The sequence below is a fragment of the Erigeron canadensis genome, unplaced genomic scaffold (genome assembly GCF_010389155.1).
Source record: "Erigeron canadensis isolate Cc75 unplaced genomic scaffold, C_canadensis_v1 Conyza_canadensis_unscaffolded:49, whole genome shotgun sequence".
In the NCBI taxonomy this organism is placed as follows: domain Eukaryota; kingdom Viridiplantae; phylum Streptophyta; class Magnoliopsida; order Asterales; family Asteraceae; genus Erigeron; species Erigeron canadensis.
In genome coordinates, this window is record NW_025215792.1 from 4,825 (window position 1) to 25,881 (window position 21,057).

The following is a 21,057-nucleotide window of genomic DNA, read 5'->3' on the forward strand; positions in this document are numbered from 1 at the left end:
CTTGCTTATCTTTATATTGCTTAAGTACGTATTACTTTATATATATTCTTGCATTTATATTTATTGTAATACTAGTCCAATCTAGTGCTTACTTGACGTTTGATACTAGTCCTATCTAGTGATTACTTGACTTGTTGTGTTCTACACTTGTGGGTTAAACCATCGAGTGAGGGACTTCACAATTGGTATCAGAGATAAGTTAACATACTTGCCTAGATCTGTATTTTCTTGATGGCCAACCCAGAGAATACACAAGGAAACCCTTTAAATACTGGACCTCCTCCCATTAAAGAAACTGAACAGACTACTGACCATGTTAACAATAATCCACCACCACCACCTCCTATTCCTGCTTCTCCACACGTGCATGTGCACTACTCAAACACTCCTATTCCCAAATTCAGTGGGAATGGTGATCAATTTGGCACGTGGAAAGCCAAGATGATTTTACATGTCACTGGTATTGAGAGGAATATGATAAAAATTTAAATGAAGGACCCTATATTCCTAGAAGTCCTCTCAATCCACTTCTTGATCCAACTGGAGCAAGATCTGGTAGGGAAAAGAGAGAGGAACATTGGTCTGAAGAGGAAAAGAGACTAGTCAATATTGACACTACTTTAAAAGTCATGATCCTCGGGGCCGTTCCAGAAGCTCTTATTCCCACACTAGTGCTTTATCCCAGTGCCAAAAGCATGTGGGATGAACTAGTGAATCAGATTGAAGGTGGTGATGACACTATTGTTACCAGGAAAGTGTCTTTGAATAAGAAGTACGAGTCATTTTTTGCTCTGCCCAATGAATCATTAACTGGTACTTACACCAGATTTATGAGTATTATAAACCAGTTGAGAGGGCTTGGAGTAGAAAAAGACAAGGATATACTTCTTGAAAAATTTTGTGATATTCATCCATCTAAATGGTCTCATATGATCGTGGTCTTGAGACAAGGTAAAACTTTGCACTCCCATACTTTGTCAACATTGTATGGAGCCTTCAGATTCACTGAAGAGAATCAAGCCCAGAGAATTGAGGCAGAAAAAGATGCTATTAATCATGCTTCCAGTAGTTCCCCTGTGGTTAGTCATACTGAACCACCCTGTGCAACATTAATGTCTTCTGAGAATGTATTTTCTATGAAGAAGATGATGTCTGAATTAATGGATTCTGGAGTCATGAATAATATCTCTCCAGATTGTGATGAAACTGAAAGTGATGATCTGATGGCTAAAACGTTTAACCGTTTCAAAGCCAGAGCCAACAGACCCACTGGACACAATGCACCCAGTTCTTCCACTGACAAGACAAATCTGACATGCTTTAAGTGTGGCAGAAAAGGTCATTTCATGAAAGAGTGCAAGTCCAATCAGTTTGTCTCTCAATCTAGTCCATCAACTTCTTATAACAAGCATGATGATAGCTACAAATCAAAATACAAAAAGCTTAAGGCTCAAATTGCTCTCATGTCTGCAGAAAAAGATAATAATAAATGCATGGTTGCTGAAGAAGAATGGGTTCCCTTTGATGACTCATCAATTGATGATGAAGAGGAAAGAGATTGTTGTTATATGGCTCTGGCTGATGAAGGGCATCTGGTGAAAGAAGATGTACATCTGGAAGATGGTGGACATTGTCATGAAGAAGGTAATAGATTATAACAAAGAAACTGATCCTGAATTAAAATTGGACATTGCTGAAGCTTTAAACTATGATTTGATTTTTGTGGAAACTGTTCATTCAGAAATGTCAAATACTTTTGAAACAGATTTTTCTGAAATGGCAAATTTACAATCAAAGTTAAAAGAATTGCAAGATATTGAACTCGCTTTTAAAGCACAAGTTTTGGTTACTGAACAACTGGTCCAGGAAAAAGAAGAACTGGAAAAAAATTTTAACAAAAAAAAAACATGTTATCCAGTCATGGCTTGAGACCAAGAAACCTTATAATGCTGCACGTAACCAATACCCCTCCCAAAAACATGCATATCTGGGGGGTGATGTCAATGCTGCTGCATTAATACCTGTTGTTGACCGATTGCCTGAAGTGTTAAAACCTAGCACTATTTATGATGAACCAACAACACCCAAAACTTGTATTATTCCTCCTGTTCAATTGTCTGAGGTTAAGACTGGAGCTCCCCAGATGAATGCTCCAGTCAAGAAGGTTAAGCAGAATAAACCTTTGCCTCAATCATCTTCTAAAGAACCCCAGGTTCAGAAAAAGAAGAATGTTGTTCCTCCACCTAAGCCAAAAGTACAGTCATTTGGAAAGGCTGTGTCATCTGAAGAAACTATTTTGTTAAGGCTGGAGAGTCAGTTTCAACTACTGGCTCGTCAAGTTCAAAGTTGCAATACAAGAATTAACAATTTTGGGGGTACTTCATCTGGCCCTAAACAAAATACAAAACCTTTTTCCAAGAAAGAAAAATTGAGCACACCTGTTGATAAGAAAAAGAAAAAGGTTTCAAAACTGTCAATTCCAGTGGTGTTTACTGAGAAACCCACTATTTTTGAAAGTGAAATCAACCAGATACCAGCTGGGATCCATCCTTGTGGATCCAGAGAACCCATCAGTCGATGGGTTCGCAAACCTTTAAACTAATAATCTGGTGGATGTTCAGGGCGATCGAAAGAAATATATTTGGTATCTTGACAGCGCTGCTGGCAGGACAATGACCGGATGTAAGCCCTGCTGGAGGAGTTCGTAGTTTCAGACGGACCCTCTATTACTTTTGGGAATGATGGTTCTGGAAATACTGAGGGATATGGTGTTCTAAATAATGGTCAAGTCAAATTCAGACGGGTAGCTTATGTAAATGGTTTGAAACTGTTGCTGAAGTCATCGCTCTTATCAAGCAAATTGAACTCAAATATAAGCGAAAAGTGTGTTAGTTAAGAAGTGATAATGAAACAGAGTTCCAGAATGCAACCTTGGAGAAATTCTGCACTGAGATTGGCATCTCCTAGAATTTCTCATCAGCACACACTCCAGAGCAGAATGGAGTTGTAGATAGAAAGAACAGAACGCTGATAGAAGCTGCCAGGAGTATGCTTGCTGAATCTGGTCTTCCCAAAATGTACTGGGCTGAAGCAATTGCAATTGCAACTGCTTGCCACACCCAGATTCGCTCAGTATATGTGCAGAGACATAAGAAGACATCCTATGAAATATTAAGAAATAGAAAACCAAATATTGGTTATTTTCACGTTTTTGGATGTCCTGTATACATCCTGAACGACTCCAGTCAGTTAGGCAAATTTGATGCTAAAGCTGATGAAGGATATTTCTTAGGATATTCAGCCCTTCGCAAAGCCTTCAAAGTCTACAACAAAAGACTGGAAAAGGTCCAGGAGTCAATTCATGTCACATTTGATGAGTCAAATGATGCAATCAATAAAAAGCCAACCCTTAATTCTCCCCCAGAAAATCCAATTATCTTTGGTGAATCTGATCCTATCAACTTCAATAAAGATTCATTTGAAGATGTTTCCAGTCATCTTGACTTGGAACCAGTGCAAATCGAAAAACCTCCCAGTAATACTTCATTTTATCCTTCAATAAGTTTCAAACTACCCTCTAAACTTGTTATTGGATCAAATGTTCATACTACACCACCAGTATCAGATCCAATTGATTTTGAGCCAGTAATTCAAGAAATGCCTTTAAATGAAGAATTTCATGATGCAAATCATGATCTTACAGATTCTGATGCAGATGCTGAAGTTGTCTGGCAAGATCCCATTCCAGAAAATCAATTGATTTCCTGCACTGATATTGTTGTCAGAAACAATTCTGGTCAATACTCTAAGTGGACAAAAGCTCACCCAATCAACCAGATTATCGGTGACTCCAGTAGAGGGGTTCAGACCAGAAGTGCCTCTAGTGTACAATGTTTATATGTCAGCTTCTTATCACTGATTGGACCGAAGAAGATTGACGAGGCAATGAATGACCCAAGCTGGGTGATAGCTATGCAAGAAGAGCTTCACCAGTTCGAAAGAAATAAAGTTTGGAATCTGGTTCCTCCTCCAGTTGGCAAGAAAGAACCAATTGGAACCAGATGGGTCTTCAGGAATAAGGTTGATGAAGATGGACATGTGATAAGAAATAAGGCAAGATTGGTGGCACAAGGGTACGTTCAGACAGACCTTGACTTTGAAGAATCATTTGCACCAGTAGCAAGGTTAGAAGCCATCAGAATGTTTTTAGCCTTTGCTGCTCATCATAAGTTCAAGGTCTACCAGATGGACGTAAATAGTGCATTTTATAATGGAGAATTAGAAGAAGTTTATGTCAAGCAACCTCCAGGCTTCATTGATGAAAAGCATCCACACTGGGGATACCGTCTGGACAAGGCACTGTATGGCCTCAGACAAGCCCCTCGAGCCTGGTATGATACTCTGACCAAACACTTATCAGAAAATGGTTTCAAAAGAGGTGCAATTGACAATACCTTATTTATTCTTCATGAAAGAGGTAATCTTCTGTTGGTACAAGTTTATGTTGATGATATTATTTTTGGTTCTACTGATGAATCCTTGTGCAAGAAATTTTCAAAAATCATGTCTTCAAAATTTGAAATGAGTTTGATGGGTGAACTAACATATTTTCTTGAACTCCAGATTAAACAAACCAGTGATGGTATTTTTATTAATCAAGAAAAATATGTTAGAGATATTTTTAAAAAATTTGATATGAATTCTTCACCTTCAAAATCAAACTCCAATTTCTGCACCTTTAACAATAGATATAGACCCTGATGGGAAGCCAGTGAACACTACTGCCTATAGAGGCATGATTGGTTCACTAATGTATTTAACTGCCAGTAGACCAGATATAATGTTTGCAACATGTCTTTGTGCCAGATATCAGTCTAACCCAAAAGAATCTCATCTGGCGGCTGTAAAAGCGCATTTTGAAGTACCTCAAGGGTACTCCCAGTTTGGGTCTTTGGTATCCCAAAGGCTCAGGCTTAGATCTAATGGGTTATTCAGATTCAGATCATGAAGGTTGTAAGATAGACGGGAAATCCACTACTGGTGGATGTCATTTCCTTGGTGGCAAACTGGTGAGCTGGACCAGTAAGAAGCAAACTTCTGTGTCTTTATCCACTGCTGAAGCAGAATATGTGTCTGCAGCTAGTTGTTGTGCTCAGATACTCTGGATGAAGCACCAGTTGCTTGATTATGGTATTAAGTATTCAAAGACCCCTATCTTTTGTGATAATACCAGTGCCATTGCTATCTCAAACAATCCAGTCATGCACTCCAAGATGAAACACATTGATGTCAGGTATCATTTTATTCGTGATCATGTAATGAAAAATGATGTTGAAACCCACTTCATCCCCACTGACAAACAACTTGCTGACATATTTACAAAACCTTTGGATGAGAAAGCTTTTCAAAATCTTATCAGTGAGTTGGGAATGTTGAACACCCTTAATCTGAAACCTTGTTATGAACGCCTTTGTGACACTAGCAGGGTTCTTTGATTCCAGATTTATAAATCTATACCAGTAAAGCTATCGAACGCCTTTGTGATACTATCTTTACACCGATAGATTTATGGATCACCATTCCAGGGGGAAAGACTCAGACCACATTTTTTTATATATATATCTAAGTTTCAGGGGGAATTTATTAATTTATTTTCTCACTGGACAAATTTTTCTGGAAAATGTTTCTAGTACCTTGTAAATGTGTCCCTCTCATTAATATTGGATAAGTTGATGTGCATGTTTGAAGTGACTTCAGTCGCTTTGTAAATGTGTCCCTCTCATTTGTTTATGTTAGTTGATGTGCGTGTTTGAGGATTACTAGAATGGTTTAATCTGGATACTTACTGGGTGTCCCTCCATTGTACCATCAGTGCATATTCTAGTGGCCTAATCCACCAGTGAAACTGGAGTGTCTTGTCAACCTCCAGATGCATTAAAATGAGTCTTTGTGTGTCAAGTCATTATATGTTTTTTAACACTTGATGCTAGTGCATGCCAACCATACAAATTTTTATCTGGACAGTTACTGTTCACCTTATGTGGCATGACTTTTTCAACTTAAAATGATGGTTTTGTTACCTTGGGAAGGCAAAAAGTGCAAGTTGGTAATTTTTTTGGGTTGTCAACCGTCATACATTTATGTGTGATGGAAAACATTAAATGCAGATGTCAAAACCGATCAAAACTGTTTTGAAATTTTTCAAACTTACCGTTTTGAATTCCATTTTCTCTTTCCTCAATAAATACCCATATTTACCTTCACTTTCAGTTTCATCTCAAAAATCATTTACTTCCAAATCTTCAAATTTCTTCATTTATTTCCTTCTTCATTTACTCTCCAATCATCATCATCTCTCTTCTTAAATTTCTTTTATCAACTTTAAATTCCTTCAATTTCATTTTCATTAATCTCAAATGGCTCCCAAACCATCTCCCAAAAATCTCTTAGCCACAAACTATGCTCCTGCTGCCAATGTTAAAAAGGCAAATCACATCTCTTTCTGCCGATGCCATCAGAATAAATATGAACAATTGGCTGACCAAACTCTCAACAAATCACTCGGCAACATCTATTATTGGAAGGTTAAATACCTTTTTCTTAAGTAGTCCCTTATATGGTGCCCTAACCTGAAATCTGGGCAAAATGTACCATGATTATTTGTGTGAATTTTGGTATACTACCGTGTATGTGGAAAGTGATGAGTCCATCCACCACACACTTAAACAAGGCACCAAGAGTTTCACCATCACTGTTGATTCCCTCAGAGATGCCCTGAGGATGAACTATTTTGATGAGAATGAGATGCCCATTGACATTCCTTCTGGCATCAATACCAGGGAAGTGTGCAGGTTGATGGGGCACACTGAGATTATGGATAAGAATGGCCAGCTGCTTAGGAAGGGAACTGTTTATATGAGCAGGTTTTTTTTGGGTAAAGGGAAAATTATCCTGTTGACTTTATATAACAACACCCAAAAACATTATAAAGCTAGTATGATGGAGTATCACACTAGTTCATATATAGGACATACCCTATATATGTATACATGAAAACTAGCATAAAACAAACTAACAAAACTAGCTTTTCCAACACTATAGATAAAATACAGCATAGTCAAGCATTATTAATAAAAGGACAACTAATCAGCCATCTTGATATAAAAACTCTCCACATATACCTCACACCTCTAATGTGCGCACAACTCGAGCTGTCTTCTTAAACCTCAGCTTCCATAATCTCGATCTAACAGTATCTTGTATCAATTTAGCCAAAATATCCGGTGGACGAGCATGGTTTTTAAAGATTCTATTGTTACGTTCCTGCCATATATAATAAGCAGACGCAACAACAACTAACCTTCCAATGACATTACCAATCGATCTAGATTTAGCCCGTGCTATAAGCCATTGCATAATAGAATTCCAATCAGGTTGAACACCATGCATATTGGCCCAGCCACGCATATGACACCAAACCTGATTAGAATAGGAACACTTGAAAAAAAGATGAGTATGTGAATCAAAATCCGCAATGCAAAGGCTACAACACATGACATCCATATTCTTCCGGCGAGTCGGGCTCCATAACAATATTCTATCCTGCGTCAATAGTTTGTTTCGCATTATAAGCCACATCATGAACGCATGACGCGGAATACAATGAGAGAACCAAACTGCTTCAGCCCAATCCACACGTGGTTCCACTCTTCGTAATGAGTTCCAAACGATAGAAGTAGAAGCTTCAGTCTCCATGTCATCTGCTCTCTAAACCAGCTTATCACAATTATTCGATAGGGTAATACTTGGAGAATTGCGAAGAATGGGGAATTTGTTCAGCCAATCAGAAGGCCATACCCATGACCCATTACTGATCAAATCAGCCACCTTCGTACTCAATGAGAAACCAACCCGTCTAATATCACTAGGAAGAATGAAATACTGTTACCATTCCCTAGCTTCATCCATATAAAGTTACGAATTGTAGGTCTCATTTTGAGTAGCTTACGCCAACCCCAACTTCCAGAAGCACGAACAGGAATATCCCAAAAGTTCCGTCCTTTAAGATGATGATCATGGACCCATTCAACCCACAGAGAAGACCTGCGTGTTAAAATACTCCATATATGAGACGCCATCAAAGCCTTATTCATATCATCAATCCTCCTGATCCCCAAACCACCTTCATATTTTGGAACACACACATCCTTCCAAGCAACTTTCGCCTTACCCCGTTGCATTGGACCCTGACACCATAAGAAACCTCGCATAGATTTTTCCAGGTCCTTAATGATTCTAGCAGGAAGTATAAAAACAGATGCCCAGTATAGATGTAATGATGATAATACCGATATAACCAATTGCACCCTTCCTGCAAATGACAAGAATTTATTTCGCCAATCCCCTATTATTTTTTCCATACGCTCAACAAGAATCTTGCAATCCTTCTACAATAATCTGGACGAAATAAGTGGAACACCCAAATACCTTACAGGAAGTCTTCCTTCTTGAAACGGCATGATACTAAGGATAGATGATCTCACTGCATCTGGTACGTTACAAAAGAAAACGATGCTCTTCTGAACACTAGGTACCAAACTTGACATCTTGGTAAAAGAATCAAATGAATTCATAAGAACCCCCACAGATCTTGTATCACCCCTCGAGAATAGAAATAAATCATCAGCAAAACACAAGTTAATAATCCTTTGCTTGACACACCTGTTATGAAACCGAAAAGACGAATCTAATCAGACTGAATGTTGCAAAATCATCGTGAGCACTTCCATCACAAGGGTAAACAAGTATGGTGATATTGGGTCACCTTGGCGAAGACCTCTTTTCCCTTTAAAATAACCTTGCAGCTGTCCATTAATACTAATAGAGAAAGACGTAGATGTCACACAACTCATAATCCAATTGACCATGATCCGGTGAAATCCAAATCCCAACAAAATAGCTTGCAAAAACCCCCCAATCAACCGTATCATAAGCCTTTTGAATATCCACTTTGAATGAACATCGTGGAGGACCTGAAACTCTATGATAATTATGCATAATAAGGAGCGTAAGAAGTATGTTATCCGAAATTCTCCTACCTGGTACAAATGCAGATTGATTGATTCCAACCACCTCCTTTAAACTATCCTTAATACGGTCAGCCAATATCTTGCTAATGCACTTAAATAACACATTACAACAAGAAATAGGTCGGTAGTCATTAATAGAAGAAGGTGTCGATACCTTTGGAACTAGGACAATATATGTATGATTAATTTCTGGCAATAACTTTCCCTTTCTAAAGAAATCGTGGACAGCAAGTAAGACATCTTTACCAACAATCGACCATGTATTCTTAAAAAATGCCGAAGTAAACCCATCAGGCCCCGGTGCCTTGTTTTCACCAATAGAAAACATAGCCGTCTTTATTTCATCATTAGTTACCTCACGAATCATACTACTAGCAGAATGTTCATTCAAAACGTTAGTGAATAATTCAGGAGATGGTTGAGAATTAACCTCGCCCGCGCACCCCCAAAATTCTGATAATGCTTGACCAACGCATTCTGAACATCGCTTCCTTCACAAACCACACCTTGGGAGTCTTTAATCACATCTATTCGACCTCTATGGTTCCTGCATTTAAGAGAGTTATGAAAATAAGAGGTATTAGAATCTCCAGTAGCAAGCCACTCCACTTTAGATTTTTGCTTCAAAAAGGATTCCTCATCGTTTGTAGCTTCATGAAACCGCTTAAGACAATCACTCTCCTTCTCACGCAATAAAACATCTAACGGATCCTTGTCTATTTCTTTTTGAAGATCATCTAGTTCATTACGTAAGCATTCCACTTTTTTATGAAGGTTCCCTTGTTTAAATAATAGTCCACGTAAAGGAGCTTTGAGGTTCTCATATCATATTATCGAGTTTTTCCCAAATACCATAATGTTATTTAAAACGTTCAAAATCCATGGTAATTATAAAGTTCTCATTTGTCAAATCTTCTTGAGGGAAAAATATATCAAATGATTAATCATATTCCACCGTTACGCTCTGGGTGGGTGGACGATTCCTAATTGCGCAACTCTCTAACTACAGGCCTCCCCTTTCGGAGTAAATTGTAGTGTACCGAGAAATAACGGGTTGACAGAACTCAAGCTCATCATATAACATTTATCAAATTGAACATACGTTATAATTTCCTTTCATAATCATAATATCAAGAATCATTTCATATATATATAGAAAGCAATTTTATTTATATATCATGCTTTTCACCCCGATAGTTAAACACATAAAATAGTTTGAAAGGGGGCTATGACTCACCTTGATATGATGCACATCATGATTAATTTTTAAATTGCGACTTATATTTATCTAGTATTTTTGTGAATTTTTGGTGAATTTTTAGATAATGTTTCGTATCCTTGAAAATTATCAAAACACAAACTGTCCCGAATGGGCACTGCTTGTGACATCAGAAGTTTTATAAAGGTTCTCGATATTCTAATTGTTAGAAAAATCTCATGATTTTATTTTAAGTTCACAACACATTGAAATTACTTTTCACCAAGTATGACCTGATGGAACCTTATGGATTAGGAGATAAAAATTGTTAAAGTTGATAAAATATTCAGAGAAAAATGCAGCTTTGACCAGTTTTATTAGAAAAATCATATCTTTCGTTTTTTTCAGTAATTTTGAGTAATTCCAGTTGGAGGTTAAACTTAACTCGTTTATCTACATCTTTTATTTTGATACAAGCACGTGATTTGGCCTATTTCAGTGTGTTTTACTCATTTACTTTGTTACTTCACCCAACACCAAATTTGACATTTTCAATATACTTACTTCAATTTGAACAATATTTTACCATGTTAATAGTGTTTCTACAGATTTTATATCAAATTTTTCAATAGATTAAATTGTTGGATTAAAGTGAAGTGTTCATATTTGTTTCTCAAGCTTTCGGTTTGTGATTTTTGAACATAGCTTTAGTTAGTTTGTATAAAAATCCATACTTCTTGTCATATATGAATACAACCCAGAATATTATACTTCTTTTAAAATCCAAAGGTATATAAAATCATAAATCTAAAGATCCATCTCAATCCCATATCAAAAACAACTAAACTAGTACAAAACCCAAGCATGCATGTTAAGATCTAACCATTTTACATACAAATAAGTTATAATCTTTTATATACCTTTTAAAAACTCCTATATATTGAAAAATCACAGAATATGGACATATATTTTTCATCAAAAACAGATTTTTAACAAGACCCTTTCATCACTTAAAAGCTAAATCGAAAAGACACACTTTTGGTCTTGACATGGGTTGGATCATCAAATCTCCTCATAGATCTCGACATGCATGTGTCTTAGTGAGTGATTCTACCAACATCAAGACTCCATCCTCAAGATTAACATGAAAATAAGAATAACATACAAGTTTCATGAAAAGCCTTTTTGAAGAAACATGATTAAAACAAGTTGTTGAACAAGAAAAGAGTGTTTCTAGCTACCTTCAAAGACTCGATTATATGTGAATAAGGGGCTGATTTTCGCGACATTCAAGACCACCAAATGACTCCATACTTGACCTTAGATGATGAATTAACAAGAAAGATTATTATTACAATAGTTTAGATTAGATTTAAGCTCCATTTTTGCTTGCAAAATCCGAAAATGGAAAAGAAAATGTGAAGAAAAGTTGAGAGAAAGTTTTGAGATGTGTGTTTGTTTTGTATAAAATGCAAGAGTGGGTGAGGTCTCGGGGTCATAAAAACGTGGCTAGGGTTAATGTAGTGGGTTAATGTATTGGTTAAGAGGGGTATTAGGGATGCATAGATTGGGTAACTCATGTGGGGTGGTGTTTGGTGATGTTTTGGGTGTTGTATGTGAGGAAAGGGGGTGTTTGGCAGAAATTTTATACTTAAACCCAATTAAGTGTTTGATTTTTTTATAATCTTTTATATATGCAATGTCCATATGAAGTCTAGGTTCATAATATATGTATATGAGTGTAAGTATATATGGTCTCTTATATAAAATTAATTAGTTAATTATTTCAACTTTATAAAGTGTATGTGTAGGTTGTACGTATGTATAAATGTTATAAATTAATTTAATCTTTCTAAGACATAATTTGTGTTTGTATATATATATATAGGACGTGTTTATATATGTATGTATATATCGTTTTTGTGTTTTAATTTTATTACTTACCTCGTTATTTATAAACTTGCATTTACAATAGACATATATAGTTATTGTTATTTAAGCTCACTTATATACACACTAGTTTATAGATAATATTTTGAGTTGGTAATTATATTTTTATGTCCAAATGTACTTTAATTAGCTTGATAATAGAATTGTTGGACAAATATAAGTATTCTTGATTGCTTAAGTTACCTTCATATAGGATTGTCATCATTTGACTCACAAAAGATCGTTTGGAATAATTATGACTATTGTGTTTGACATTTCTAAGATAACAAGTCATCTATGGTATTTCATTGAACTAGAGAGCAATTATCACTATGCCTTAAATGTTTGGAAGACCTATTCTCTTAAAAAATCTCTAGGGATAGATACCTAGATAAATCCAAGTTTTGTCCTAGCCTAAATTTGAGGGTTTTTACATCATTACCCCCTTAACAAGAACTTCTTCCTCTAAGTTTGAACGTTCACACGGTAGTAAGAGTGAATAGATTAATGGTAAGGATAGCTTCATCGAGTCGAATAAAATGTGAGTGTTCAACTAGATCATCCTTGCCTTACAAATCATCCTGACCTTACAAGCTTTGATCTCCATAGTTGAGGGCATCTCTTGCTTGGTGCCCTAACGTTCTCATGGTTAGAAGCCTCGAAAAAGTTACAAATGTCGCTCACTTCATGAGACGACTAGAGATTAATTGTATATAATCTTTATGGGCTGTCAATCTTGCCTAGACCAATACTAAATAATAGTAGATGATAAGAATGTCAATACGGAGGTGTAAAACGAACAAACGGTTCGTAGTATGAGTTACAACAAAACGATAAGAAACGTTGGAATATCGATTGTTGGTGACTACTCATTTCCATTGTCACTTTACATACTTTCCTTCATTGTCTTCTACCCCAATTAAAGAATCATTCCAATAACTTGTCGCCCACTTTCATCATTCTTTTGTTTGACATTGGACACGCTTGCCGCTACTTGAGGATATTGGCTTCGTTTGTGACTATTCACTTGTTAACGGATTACCCCCTTAACAAAAGTGATACAAACCGGGGTGCCAAGTTGTACTAAAATTGCAAAGGTACGTCTTCGTATCACTTCATTTTAGGGTTTTCCAATGTCTTCCTTGTTGCTTTGTGGCGTGTAAGGGAATCATGAATTGTATGATGATAATTCCATCTTGTTCCTCATACTCGCCCCTTGTTGTTCAACTTCTCCCTTATTTTTCCAAAGTCGCCTCTTTCATTACTCGCTAAGTTATATTGTTACCAATTTCTCTTTTATTCCTATGCATTCCTCGCGATAGATTTTACACAATCCTTATGCTCACAAATAATCATATCACATCCTCACCGTCTTGGCAAGACTAACACTTCAAATCCTCATAGATATGAACTCCTTCTTAAGAGGAATCCTTCTTAGGTCCTCATGACCTTTACAAAACTTCTAATCACCTTGCTCTCCAAAATCTCATGTCCATTTTCAGCTTTCTATGCTAGGCTTCTTTTCAAATATACTCGCATAATGTTGTGTGAAGTAACTTAATGTTCTTAGGAGTTGCGATATAAAATAGTTTAGGTAAAACAACGATTACTTCGTCTTTTCCTCAACCATGTGGTTCCTTCCATCTTCCTTTCATTTTCTTATGGGTCACCATACTCCTTACCATTTTGTCACTCAAATCCATCTCTTACTAAAGTAATTGTAATCTAATTTTCATCTTGGATGACACACACGCAATCGATAGTCCTTGGAGTTTTATCTCAGGGGTACTCGTCTTTAGTCCTGACTTATCACATAAGTGAGTTATCATTATCACACTTTCATTCAAACCTTCCATTAGTAGCAGTTTGTAGTTGTTTGGGACTTAGGTTAGCGATCAACTTCCTTGATCGTTGCGGCAGTATGTGCCTTGAATTCTAACATCGTATTTCTTATTTGCTTTCACTACTAACTTAGCGATTTCATGTTGTTTTCGTTCTTCACCTTTTTTTTTGCGCTCTACTTCGTCAATGGTTCTTGACTGTTCGTCATGTGTTCTAAAATTTTTCTCACCCAAATTCATCTTATGTTAACTTACCTACATACGACCATTGACCTTGAGGGAATATCCATCACAGGTCATCGTGCTTCCTCCACTTATCAACGATACTCCTCTTCTTTAGCAAGGCTTTCCTCCATCGGGTGTTGGGTGTATACCGCTTCCTCTCAGCTTAGTTGATATGCTCTACTAATAGTTTATCTTTCGATAAAGGTTTTCAAATAGGTATTTAAAGTATAACGCGTGGAGCGCCATAAAGATGAACACCTTCAGAACTACATCTTGTAGATGACATCAATACCTTCACTTTACCGTTTGAGTTAATCGTCTTCCTTTACTTTACTTTCTACTTCATATCTCTTTCAACGACGCTAGTGAGTAACTCTTCTTGAGAGATAGAGTAAAACCTTGCATTTCATACTCCTTGTTTGAGTATCTTCCTTGTTGCGATTACCCCCTTAACATTTTTCTTCTAGAAAAATGCAAGGGATTTTATGCTTTTCATATCATCTCGCTTTCTCCTCTAAGCAAGATCATTAGCCACCTTCTTAACTAGGTTCCTTGAATCCTTTCTTATGTTCTTTGGCAGTCTTCAATCCGCCAAATCTCCTTATCATTCTTGATGACCTTCAATTCGCCAGATTCCTAATCCTACTTGTAACTACTCTTGTCCTCTAGAGTAGTCCCCAAATCATTTTCATTTATCTTCAAATCGCGGGGGTCACATAACTCATATATTGCATCTTATCCTCCTTAATTGCATCTTCGCTCCAACGGTAACTTGGGTAAAGGGATACCCTGTCTAACTTTTTATATCATCAAAATTAAAACAGGCAACTTGGCTAAGTACCAAGTTGGCTTTACAAACCATCCATGCTAAACAGCAAATAACAGACGAGGGTGACATGCCACGCCTCATTTTCCACTAGCTATTACAAACAAAAAATAATAACTAGAAATTACATTCGAATTAATGAAAAAGGTAAATCCCAAGCTGTCAAGAAGCGCTCAACCCGCCTTGTTTTCTTGAACCTACACGTGAGTAGCTTGAGACGAACAGTATGAATGATTATTCCTACCAGCTGATCACAAGTTCTTTTCTGTTGACGAAAAAGCCTAGCATTTCTTTCATCCCAGATATAGTATGTAGTAGCCGCTAGCACCAGTTTTGCTATAACACTTTGCACGCTCGACTTCCTAGCCATTGGGAGAATTCCAGCAACCATGACATCCCAATGGTCCGCAATATTAGTCATATCTGCTTTAGTCTTCACAGTATGCCAAACCTGTAGGGAAAAGGGGCACTCAAAAAATAGATGCTTATGCGAATCTGGTTGTGTCTTGGAACTTCTTCTAATTTCCGCCGAGGATTCCTTTTTACATGGATAGAAGGACCTTCAATTCCTTCACCAATTGAGGCCTCGGTTCAAATGCCTCTACACTCGCTCACATGTAGACCATATCCAAGGCATCGCTTTCATTAGGTATACTAGTCTGTAGTATCTTCTATACTATACTTTTCTGACTCACCAGTTTTCTGAACTTCCTTGCATCGAGTGGGTCCTTCTCTTAACGTCGTTGCGAGTGGGTGGTGTTAGCTATTTGGTCTCACCACTTTCAGGTGTGGCGTCGAGTCATCCGTGGATTAAGGAAATCGTAATTCTTTGGAAAAGAAGAACAATGCTTTCATTGTGTTTGGTCCTCGAGATTGTCGAAGTTCACTTGGCTAGGTTCAATGTGGATGTGGGGAGTAAGAGTTCATAGCGAGAATAAGACAGCAACTCAAATTAATATTCTTAGGTGAGTTAAGCGGATTGCTTAAACGTTGCTTGTAAAAATTTGCTTCCTTGTACTTTAATTGACACACAACATAGCTTCCACGCCGTACGTTATGTACGTGACCCAATAGCATCTCCTATGCTATATGGTTATCCCAAGTATTCCAAGTACTGACAATTGCTGTCTAAATGTCTTTTGCATCCATTGATGTCACAGCGAGAGCGGAGTACTACTTACACGATTTCGTCATTGCTGAGTGTTGCGTGAGTGAGTTGTATGCTGTTAGGTTACTAACTTAAGGTGGGAAGCGGTGGGGATCATTACTTTGAATCATTAAGAATATCAAGGATATAGAAACAGTCTATGACACCACCTTCCAAGGCTCCATTACAGAGCGATGGATATTGGACCGAATTAATCATTAGAGATGAATTCGTCAAACCTAAACCTCAAAAGGTTTGGGTTCCCTTCGGAAACAAACCATCTTATTGTCTGATGTGCAGGGAGAACCAAGGAAGCCTATTAGTCTTTGGTATGTTGACAGTGGATGCTCTCGGCACATGACAGGGGACAAGAAAGTGTTGTCCAACTTTGAAGATGTAAATGGTTCGTATGTTAGTTTTGTAGGTCCCAAGGGTGACAACATCTCGGGCCATGGTGATGTTGTCAATGGGAAGATTACGCTGGAGAAAGTCAATTATGTGGAACAGTTATCACATAATTTATTGAGTGTTTCTCAAATTTGTGACAAGGGTAATCATGTCCATTTTACTGAGAAAGAAGCACTTATTTTAAAACCAAGATATGTTATTCCTGAAGACTGGATCATGCTAAAGGCTCCTAGGATGAGAGACATCTATGGCCTTGTGTTAGGTGTTGATGATCCAAAGGAGTCAGTTTGCTTGTTGACTAAAGCAAACGAATCTGAATCATTTCTATGGCATAGATGAATGGGACATATTAATTTCCGAAAGATGAATGATATTGTCAGACATGGTTTGGTTGAAGGTGTTCCCATGAAACAGTTTGAAATGGAAGACAAATGTGTACCTTGTCTGAAAGGGAAACAGCAAAAGTCTGCCCATAAACCAAAGCAAGAAAATTCTATTGCCAGCCCATTTGATCTACTTCACATGGATTTATTTGGTCCAGTGAAATGTATTACTGTTTGGTGGTTACTGATGACTACTCGAGATTCTCATGGGTATTTTTTCTTCAATCGAAAGATGAGACTCCAAAGATTTTGATCAACTGCTTTGTTGAAACTGAAAATGTTTATGGAGTTCATATTAAGGGAATCAGGAGTGACAACGGAACTGAATTTAAGAATAAGACATTGGAAGTCTTTTGTTTGTCCAAAGGAATCCAACTTCAATTCAGTGCACCATATGAACCACAACAGAATGGAGTTGATGAAAGAAAGAATAGGACTCTAATCAAGATAGCCAGAACAATGCTTGCTGATTCAGGGCTTCCTACTATGTTTTGGGGGGAGGTAGTGAATACAACTTGTCATATTTTAAATAGGGTTTCTGTAGTTAAGCGTCATAATAAGACATGTTATGAGCTTCTACATAAAAAGAAACCAAATTTACAGAATGTTGAACCATTTGGTGTACCATGTACTTTCTTGAAGTATCTACCTCAGTCAAAATTTGATCCGAAGGTTGAAGAGGGATTTTTCATGGGTTATAAACCGGGTACTCCAATTCGACGGGTTTACAATAAATTGAACGGCAAAGTTGACTTGGGTACTAATGTCAAGATTGTCAGTCATAAACCCGTTGTACATTCTGGAACTGGCAAAAATTTCGATTATGACAATGTATTTCTTTCATTACATGGTCCTACTTCTTATTCAGATCCCGAAACAGTGGATAATGTGATCAATTTAAGAGATCATATGCATTATTCCACTACTCCTACATCTCCTCCTGCTCAAAATGTTGATACTACTCCAACCAAAGTTTAGTCTACTGTTATTGGAGAAGGTAGTAAGGACAAGAATAAGCGAACAGATTCAGATGACTGTGTACCCGAGAATACTACACCACTTATTCCGTCAAAGGTTTCACTGCTTGATGATGATCCTATTTCTGTAGAATCGGAAGATGATTTTAGCTCCCCTGAGTTTCAGATTAGAATGAACTTAGGAGAAAGTCTGAATGTTGATTTGGTTTCTCAATATCGAGTTAATAAGGATCATCCAGTTGAAAATATTCTTGGTAATGCTACAAAACCTGTTCGAACTAGAAATCAGTTGAATAAGGAACTGACTAGTTTGTTTTGTGAAGTGAAAGACACTGGATTGATAACTGAGTGTTTATATTCTGGTTTCATTTCACAATTAGAACCCGAGAATGTTAAGGCAACACTTTAAGATCCATGTTGGGTTGAAGCTATGCAAGAAGAATTAGCTCAATTTGAAAAACTTGGAGTATGGGAGTTAGTAGATGTGCCTAGAAGTAAAGAACCGATTGGAACTCATTGGGTATTTAAATGCAAAAGAGATGACAAAGGGGTAGTTACTAGGAACAAGGCACGTTTGGTAGTTCAGGGGTTTGCACAACAAGAAGGATATGACTATAACGAAACTTTTGCACCAATTGCTAGGATTGAAGCTATAAGGTTATTTTTAGCCTATGCAAGTTTCAAAGGTATAAAGGTGTATCAGTTAGACGTTAAGAGTGCCTTTTTATAGTTACTAGGAACAAGGTATAAAAGTGAAGTTAAAGAAGAAGTATATGTTCACCAACCACCAGTGTTTGAAGATCCTAACTATCCAAGAAGAGCATATCGACTTGATAAAGCTCTTTATGGATTACATCAAGCACCCAGAGTGTGGTATGAGAAGTTGTCGACACATTTGTCGACAAACGAATTTACAAGAGGATCGATAGACACCACTTTCTTTATCAAATAGAGGAAGCGAGATTATCTAATTGTACAAGTTTATGTGGATGATATCGTATTTGGTTCATCTAACATAAAGATGTGCAAAGAGTTCGAAATGAGCATGAAAAAAGAATTTGAAATGAGTGCTATGGGGGAACTTCAATTCTTCCTCGGACTGCAAGTTGATCAAAGGAAAGATGGATTTTTCATACACCAGTCTAAGTATGTCGATGATATCTTGGAGAGGTTTCAAATGTTAGAATCCAAGACATATGGTACTCCTATTCAGCAAAATCATGGTTTAGGAGTTCTTGATCCGAAACGCAACTTATTATCGTGCTATTATTGGCTCATTGATGTATCTGACTGCTTCGCGTCCAGATATTATGTTTGCTGTTTGTTTATGTGCTAGATTTCAAGCTAGTCCGAAAGACCACATTTGGTTGCAGCAAAACATATTCTACGTTATCTTAAGTGAAACCAAGGGCTTGGTCTATGGTATCCTATGGGTGGAACGTTTGATTTTGTTGCATATATTGATTTGGACTTTGGCGGCTGTAACAATGACAGGAAGTCTACGACTGGAGGTTGTCAGTTTTTAGGAGGAAGATTAGTATCGTGGCAATGCAAGAAGCAGACATGTGTTGCTCAGTCTTCATGTGAAGCAGAGTATATGGCGGCTGGTAGCTGTTGTTCCCAGGTATTGTGGATTCAGCAACAACTTCATGACTACGGTATGGATTTTCTTGATACTCCTATTAGAATAGACAATAAGTTAGCTATAGATATTACTAATAACCCTATCATGCATAGGTCACCAAGCATATTGATGTTAGACATCATTCCTTGCGTGATTGTGCCCAAAAGAAGTTAATTCATTTGGAAAAGGTTATAACCGATGATAATTTAGCTGATCTGTATACCAAAGCATTTGATAAGACCCGGTTTGAGAAGTTAATTCTTCTCAATGGGATGAAGAATGTTGATTCATATTAAATCTCTCAAAGAACTATATTTGTAAGTTTGTGTCTGTAAATAGCTAGAGTCATAAAAATGTGAAAAATGAGAAAATGACAAAAATATGGAGAGATTTAAGTTGATGCTTTAAGACTATTAGACGTGAGGATACTTAGCTTTTAAGTTTGCTTAATCGTAATATAATTGCTTAGTTCAGTGATTACAATTTGGGATATATTGGTAGACACAAAGTAGCAAGGTTTCCTTAATCTAAACTTAATTTATACAATGTTCTTGTGGGAAACAAATTCAGATATATGGCTGAGAATGCTTGCTTTTCAGTAATGAATTGATCTAGTCCTTAAATTTTGTGAAAGATCTAGCATTACTATAGGATTTGTTCAATGTATAGGCAAAAACCTCTACCAATCATGAGCATGAAAGTTAAATGTGATATTGTTTATGCAAGTGAAATGAATGTTAATTAAGGGGCTAATGTGGTCTTTGAGATTCGGACAAGTATGTCCTCGGGGTATCTTTGTATACCTAGCCTACCTAAAGCTTCCAACTTAGGATAGGTTGTCAGAAAGTTCTCTACATGGGTCTCATAGAAAATCACGGGTTCCTTAAAAATAATGAAATGCAAAAGAAAATTATGTTCAATCACAAAGTGATAAAATTTTGTTATCCAAAAAGTGTCTCAATTCAAAGGAAACTGGAAGTACCGAGTGTTTAAGAGGACAAATATACCGGTAATCGTGGTTGGGTCACTGTTCATAACTAATAATAAGAGAATTATTTCTCACTTGCAGACTTTTGTAAATGCTAATCTGATCTAATCCGCAGAAACTTAGAATTTCTTGTAAATAAATAAAGTAGTTTAGTATTTATTTTAGTTTCTTTTGTTTTTATTTTTATTTATATTTTTGTACTAATAAGTGTCATTTTGAGTGTCAAACTAGTTCTTATTGCACGAGAGATTTCATAAGCATCTAATGATTCTGTCAGAAATTATATGATTCTTAGTGAATTATATGAGTATGGTTGCTTATGGTAAGTGTGTTTAAAAGATGGATTTTCTAATTAATACATAAGTTATTTAATTTAGAAAATGAAATGGATTTTAAATATGAAAAGTCAAAATATTTTTGAA

At 36.7% G+C, this 21,057-nt stretch overlaps 1 protein-coding gene across 1 annotated transcript; it reads right to left on the minus strand.

The window, feature by feature from the left end:
- Positions 1-7,182: 7,182 nt before the first annotated feature.
- LOC122584589 lies at positions 7,183-7,755 on the minus strand. The gene has a single exon (XM_043756660.1). The coding sequence runs from the start codon at positions 7,753-7,755 to the stop codon at positions 7,183-7,185; it is 573 nt and encodes a 190-aa protein (XP_043612595.1).
- Between the last annotated feature and the right edge of the window lie 13,302 nt (positions 7,756-21,057).

What these genes read in the sequence shown, in the direction of transcription:
- LOC122584589 (XM_043756660.1), bottom strand. Translation starts at nt 7,755, where the DNA reads ATGGAGACTGAAGCTTCTACTTCTATCGTTTGGAACTCATTACGAAGA.